The 7,654-nt window shown below is 38.9% G+C and overlaps 1 protein-coding gene across 1 annotated transcript in view; it reads right to left on the reverse strand.

Annotated features, from left to right (window-relative positions):
- LOC104500022 (DDB1- and CUL4-associated factor 5-like) overlaps positions 1–7,654 on the reverse strand; it is a gene marked incomplete at both ends in the record, with an annotated part of 42,362 nt that overhangs the window by 8,447 nt on the left and 26,261 nt on the right. The window contains one exon of the mRNA XM_010143612.1: positions 5,541–5,754. Coding sequence (XP_010141914.1) covers positions 5,541–5,754 — 214 coding nt within the window. The remainder of the gene's footprint in view (positions 1–5,540; positions 5,755–7,654) is intronic.

The following is a 7,654-nucleotide window of genomic DNA, read 5'->3' on the forward strand; positions in this document are numbered from 1 at the left end:
TTCCTTCCTTCGCCCCAGTCATGCAAGGGATGCTGCTAACCGCAGGTGTCCTGTGATGCACTATGAGGAACATAAAGCCTGTAAAACTCAAAGTCTCCTGAGTCACGGTTCCTCTCCACCACACCAGAATTCAGGTTCAGTATGGTTCCCTTTGGGTTGACGTATTATGGTCCAGAGGTCTAAAAAGCTCTCCCAGGAAGGAGGAGAACTGCAGAAGAGAACGAAGACAGGAAATGGGGCTTGCAGAGTGCCCCAGGGAATGGGCAAAGAGGTGATCAGAATAAGAAGAGTGAAAAAAAGCTACCAGCCCTTTCTGTCAAGACCCTGACTCTGAAAAGACATTTTCAGTATGACCCTCCCATGTCAATTATCCAAAGTGATGGGGAATAAACAAATAATTTCATAGCCAGATAAACTACTCCTGTATGTATTTTATACATACGTCATGTTATGCGTATAGCTGGCATTTAAACTGCCATTTAGATAAAGTAAAAAACAAAAATATAACCTCATCAGTAATTCTCGGAAGAAGCCAATTTAAGATAGAGTAAGACATTGATTTTCTTCTCTAAGCACTGCAACATATGTGCACACTGAGTGCATTTTATATATTACGAGATACTGACTGCAGTAAGCTACTATTCATTAAGAAGTCTTCTGTGCACAGGAAACTCACAATATATTCTTTAGAAGAAGAATTCCTTCTTCTTTTTAGTTTTTAAAGCAGACATTGTTAAGTACTACATCCTGAGATAAATGCCCTTTAAGTCAGATGACACAAAGAAGAACACAGAAGAAAAATTTTATTTCTTTACAAAGGCAATGCACAACCATGTAAGACCCCTGGCACCTATACCACTAGTCCTGTTCTTAGAAGAGTTATGTTCATGTAATAATTCTGCCCTGCTAAAAACTGGGTTGTCCCTAACCAGGGCTATTTAGCACACGGACTTCAGCATAGCAAAGGCTGTAACTTTATAGGGAGTTGGAGGAGTCTGCAGTACGTGAGTGGTGCATTCCTGAAACTCTCCTATACTCGAGTAACGTCAATAGAAAAGGCTGAGCGGTGATGTAATGTCTGAGGGCATGCCAGAGTCAAGACACTTTTTGTTTGATTCACAGGGTACAAGTTATTTCTCCCCACCCCCACCTTTTTTAAGGCAGGCAATAGGCAGTTGATTTTACAGCCACAAACGTTATAGAGCCTCATGTTATCCGCACAGTGAAGAAAAAGAAATGAGGTGATAGCATTCATCATTGTGACACAGGCAACAATTCTTGAGCAAGAAAAGTTTTTGGTCTGCTTTAGTTTGGAGGTGGGAGTTGTGTTGTAGGGTTTTGTGAGGGTTTTTTTTTTTTTGCTGACCATCACCCCAGTCTTTGAGGCTGCTATGCTTAAAAATGCATTTGGGTACCTGAAGCCCTTCAATACTTCCTGTATCCTCAGATCCAAGAAGATTCTTTTCAAACCAATCTAGCAACTAAAAATCCTTAGTATCTAAACAACTTTTCCCAAATTCTAATGCTTACAAGAAGATTGGAAACTCCCACAAGTGCCCTGACACAACTTGAGATTCTCACACATTTTATGATTTGTGTGTAAACACACACTTGTGCACATAGGGTAAAGTCAGTGGCAGCCAGGTGCATAAATAAATTGCCTTCAAAATTCTGGACCCGGATGCCTGTACCAGAAGGATGAATAACTCATGCTCTCACAGAAATCTCTATGGCCAACAGAGGGAGTGGGCAGCTGCGAGTCACGTTTGAACCATCTAGCCTATCTACCCTTCCTCCCTTTCCCAGCTGGATGGGTCAAGTGAGCTCCCAGATAATGCAAATGGCATACGATTTTGAACATGTTTATCTACCAGCATCAGAGCTCTCCTACAAAGGAAAGAAAAGTCAGTGTCATGTGAATGAGGTCATTACACTCATGACATGGAGAAAAAAGAAAGTTCCGAGAGGAGCAAATGAAGGCAATTGTAAATGGGTGCAAATAAAACACCAGCTAAACGTTGCCTCTCAGGCTTTGGTAATTTTAAGAAAAAAGAAAAGTCTGACTGTGGCATTTCTAGGAAACAAGCTGGCATATACTGTTCACTGATTTTCAAACCATGTCACAAGGACTAGGGCAATAGGGCTTTTGGAGGAAAACAACTGTTTGCAAGGACACAAAAAGAAGCAAAGCTGTTAATCCTCCAAGACCCCTGTCACTTAGCTTGTACTACAACCCACACACCCAAAACACCTGCAACAACTCCAAACCATCTAAGCACTTCAGAATACGATCTTTTAAACTTAAAAATAATCATTGGGGTTAACAGGTGAATCTTTCTGAGTTTTGACCTTAAAGCGTTAGCCTTATTTCATTCTTGTTAAGAGGTTTCAATCTACTTGCATCCCAGATGATCCAATAAAATGAGCTAGTATGCAGATCACCGCCCACCTGCTGTTGGGAGGCTCCCCTCCAGAGTAACAAGTCAGGAGTTCTGGATCCAAGTCCTGTCAAGTCCTTAGCACACAGAGCCTACCGGCCATCCACAGACAAAATAATCAAACTGTTCCCCAACTAGTAGTCTGTGTTTCATTTTGGCAAAGAAATTGTATTAATTTTAACACACGTACCTGGTCAAAGTAAGAATAACACATCTGATCAGTATGGGAACTTAAGTATTTAATTTCTTAAAATATAAGGATGATCTCTAAGAGAAGTCCTAAGTTTTATGCTTGCAGCTCAGAATCTGTTCATTTTTGCTGCAGTAGAGTCCAACAGCTTCCTACAGAACACGGTGCTATTTACCTTCTCTGTAGATTTTCACCACTGTGTTACTACGAACTTCCAAAGGCAAGTACTAAGATACCAACAGTTGTGGGTTTTTAAACCCTGATGGTCATGATATACAGGAAAACCTCCTGTGAATAAACCATTTTCCATGTACAATCTTCATAGAAAGATGAGCAAAGGCTGTAGTTCTGCGAGGAGCTGAGCCTCACAGCACTGAAAGACCATCTCTCCATCTCTCACCCACCCTCTGATCACTTTCTTATACTGCATTTGAACACTTGCCAGAGCCCTCTTGAGTGTCAATGCAAGTCACTAACTCAGAAAAAGAAGTTAATCTGGCTACCATTTTAGGAAGTTGGTCTTGCATCACCTCTGATGGATAATAAAGGCCTTCCCCTTTCAGCAGTTCACTTTTTTCCCCAATGCAACTGCATTCTAAGCACTGATGAATCAAGGACATCCCTTTCTTGTTAGGGTTAGAATAATGAAGTCGAAATGCAACTTGATCGGATGAACTAACTGGGCAGACAACATGTGACAGTTTCTGAACGCAGAAGAGTCACATTTTTAAATTACTTTGTGTTGTAGGAAGTATTAAAACCTAACTATTCAAGGCAGCTTAAAAAGAAAAATTTGAGTTATCAGTTTAATAAAGACGAAAAGAAAAATTGCAGCCAGAAGAGATCAGGTGCAACAAGAGGAATTTTCTGAAGAAGCCTTCCTACCACAAATGCCACTCATAATTTGAACAAACTTTCTTATCCTTACATCCCTTCAAATGAGCCTTAACCTACACGCTTTTGAACCTACAAGGAAATACAAGCAAGGAATTCTGTGAAGCTCACTTTGCTCACATTCATCTCAAAGAATGACATTATTAAGGCACAGGACAGTAACATCAAATGGGAGAGGGGACAGGAAACAGACTAAATAGGAAACAGATTAAATTCTTTTTTTTTTTAATGAGTTCTGATTTGCAGGGGATCATGTATACATTATTTCATCCTCACAAAACTCACCAAAAAGCAAAAGCACGTTAGTTGTATAGAAGGGCAAATCTCAAAATTTTGACATTGTAATTTTTTTTTATTCATCTTGTGTATCTTACAGTAGGTTCCAACTCGAACCTTCTTTTCTAAATACTCGTGGAATCCAGTTCTCTGTAAAAGACAGTTCCTAAGGATTATCCATAGCATTGACAATCTTGGTCAGCTAGATTTGAGCATTACTGGACAGTTCCAGACATATACAGTTGGACCACATGTTGGCATTTTCAGCCAACATTTCATTATCTCTTTTTCTTTTAGTTACAGTACAGGTACAAGTAGGTATTTAAATGTCGAATTCCATACGTCTCTAATATTCCATATTAAACTTCATCTTCCCTATTAGCTTCTTACAGCATTTATGACGGAATACAAATTTTTATATTCATTTTCCAGCTGGTTAGTAGCATTATGTGCTGCTACTTACCTGAACAGAAAATTTATCAAGCCAAAAGAATACCAAGATTTTTTAAAATGCACACTTCTGAAGTACCACATCAACCTGACACAGAACAGCCACATTCCTCCCATTAAAATAACACCATACTCATAAGAAAATGGCTTTGAAATCACAACAATAGACACTACGGCTTTTGTCTAGATCTTAAGAAACAGATGAGAAGCTAAACTACATGTCAGAGTGTACACAGGTCTATTCTGACTTCCAGAGGATAAGTGTGTTATCTTTAGGCTGATAATCAGCACTTTTGTTTTTAAAGAATGTGTGATTCCTTATTCTTTATGGTTTTCTTTTTTTAAGATGGTTTCATTGTTGCATTTTCACACTCCTGCTGCTAAAATCTATGTAAAACTCAAAAACACTGCTCAAGTTAAGTAATGTAAATGTATTTCCTACTTGCAATCTGAAAGAAGCTCAACTCTGCCTCCTGCAGCAGCAGCAATAGAATTAATGATCAAATTCTGACTGCAGGAATTGATAACAGCAATGAAATTTTCAGATCTTACATCTATACTACCATGGCTTGAAAATACAATTTTTTATCCTTTAACAGTGTTAGAGGTTATTAAGTAGAGCTGTCCAAATACAAGATCCAGCTCTAGGATCATAGAAATTGGTGTTAGTCACTTCATGTGTGACCTGTTTCTTTGCGATTAGTTGTAGGAACAGCGTCCTGCCTCAGTGAAGTAACAAACTATTCCTTTCCTAACCACCTGCCATCACCACTTCCAAAATACACTGAACTATAAAGACCTATAATCTGACTATACTAGCATAGTATTAAAGGAGAAATAGTATAATTTGAAATAAGAATCAAAAACTCTATAAGTCCAGAATACTTGTTTTATAAAACTGCCTCTACTGCACTCAGTAGCAAAACTGAAATAAAAGGAAAATAGTTCCTTATCATATGAAGATAATATTGTCTACTTACAGCTCTAAAATCATATTAAATGGACCTTAAAAGCCTCTGCAAATATTTTTCTTGTGAATATCACCTTCCAAGTAAGTATTAGATCACATCGAACAACAAGTAAACGGGCTTTGGTATATGTTTTCCTTCTTTCAGAGCCTATACTGCAAAACAGTTCTGAGGTAAGCCTACCTGTGCCCTACCTCCTGTTTTATCTCCTGAATCAGAAGGAAAAAACCAAAACCTTACAGAGGTGCTTTCAAACATTCATGGCAACTCTGGAGTGGAGACTCAGGACAGCATTTCTTGCTGCAAGCTTCACTTGCTTATTACCTGATCACGATCACCTGCAAAACAGCAGCTCTTCATAGTACATGAGTTGAAGTACCCCTGGTTGTCAAACTGGAAAACAGGCAGCCGGCAGTGGATATCATAGAGGACCGGGGGAAGGCGCCGACGCAGCGCCAGCAGCTGGGTTCCATTGCTGTTGAACCGGACACTCATGGCACTCTGAAGGGAGAGGTTTCCACCATAGCGGAGAAGTGAACTGGGAAAAGACAGGGGAAACAAGTGAGATGGGCCCTGCAGAAGAACTGAGCTACATAAAGACAGAACTCACTCTTTAACATAACATTTCATTCAAACAAGCAAGCCCAGTAAACTATGATCTGATTTAGTTTCTGCTTCAAAGTATCAATTCCTGAATAAACTTGGTTCAAAACATAAATGGCAACTTGTCAAAATGCTAAGACTACCAATCTTCAGAAGAATAAAGTTAAAGACTGTGAGTAGTTTTGTTAATAACATTTCCTGCATAGGAGCATAGTCTTTTAAGCCTTAGCCTTAAAAATGCTGTTCTTGTGCTTCTGGGATGTCTGCGTTTGAGCTTGATCCCACCAGCACTCAGCTCATTTTGTTCAGCTGGTGCCAGAATACACCCAGACCAACTTTCTTTTTCCTTCCTCTGCTCTGGCACTGGATGGCATTTTTTCCAATTGTAGATACTCTGACCATTATCTCATTTCCGCTTCTATTTACATTTCTACAGGGCATCAGAGGATGTTTGAGCATTACTATCAGTTCCAGCTGTCTTAAACAAAAGGTCGTCTTACTAACAAGTCATTGCAAGACAGCTAAAATAAGTCACTTACCTAATCTCAAACTTGCTTCATCTGAAAATATTGTCAAGTAGGCAAGAACAATTATGTTACCACATGACACTATTACCTAAAACTCTCACATGGTTGAATTAGCTAGTTTCCTTGGCCCATATAAGGCTGTATGATCAGAGCTGCAGTATTTTTATCAGTTATTAACATATACAAGAAAAAAATGCAAAGGACTTCCTCTTTAAAACAGTAAGACAATATGGAATTTTTTCCATCCAGGAACCTAAAGACAATCAAATCATACCCAAAATTCAACTTACATTGTATGGGCATTCTGTTTGTTTTTTCCAAAGACTTAATTCAATCCCTGTACTTGAAATGATTATGTGTATGGAAAGGGAGATAAAGAAGGAAGACATTTTATCTATTTTGTTCATTGATCTCTGAAACCTTCTTAAGCAGTACCAGAGCTTGAACTTCTGTAAACAGTTTTGAGCAATTCCCATCAAATCTTTAAGAGCTGTGACTTTTATGCACCTTCTGGACCAGACATGGCATGCCAGGGCAGGATCTGTAGCTTCTATAGGGAAGTTTATTCATAGATTTTAATACGTTATACTTTCTGATGTAGCTCTCTGTCCCAACACTTGTGAAAAATTAGTCACCCCACATGGACTGGAAGCCACATTCCATGCAGGTTGAAGCATGCATCATTACACGAGATTCTGTAAAGTAAAAAAGCTATTGTTCCTAATACAGAGTTAAAGAAAACCAAAGTAGAAGACTCCACACAAGGAATGCACAAGAATGCACTGCTCTTACATACATACGCTTTGTGAAAGGAACAGTCAAAGACAGGGTTCCACAAAGGAGGCAGGAGTCACATTTTCAAAGCCAACTAGTAAGAGCTTCAAGCAGGACACCAAACCTCTGAAATTCTCTATCAGCATGAAGAGTCCTCTCTCGTATGCATGTATGATCTCCTCCTAGGCAAAGCTGCTGAGTTTCTCTTTGTTTACAGGTTGGTTCTTTTTTTTAAAGTGAAAAAATTTAATACTAGAAACTGCAACCTTAGAAACAAGGATTTAGGAACCCATTCATCAGCCCTAGTTCTGTTCATCAAGATCAATAAAGTACTCAGCCAGCTCAAAATACTGTCAGGCATTAAAAAAACCAAAAAAACCCACCCCAAAACAAACCAAACAAAACAACCACCAAACACACTTTTTTTCCCCCTCCCCCCCTCTCCTGATAGGTTTATGTAAGCCAAAACTTAAGGAAGTTTCCACTTCCTTAAAAAAAAAAAAAAAAAACCCCCCCAAAAAATGAACCAAAAAC

The sequence above is a fragment of the Buceros rhinoceros genome, unplaced genomic scaffold (assembly GCF_000710305.1).
Source record: "Buceros rhinoceros silvestris isolate BGI_N320 unplaced genomic scaffold, ASM71030v1 scaffold7049, whole genome shotgun sequence".
In the NCBI taxonomy this organism is placed as follows: Eukaryota; Metazoa; Chordata; class Aves; order Bucerotiformes; family Bucerotidae; genus Buceros; species Buceros rhinoceros.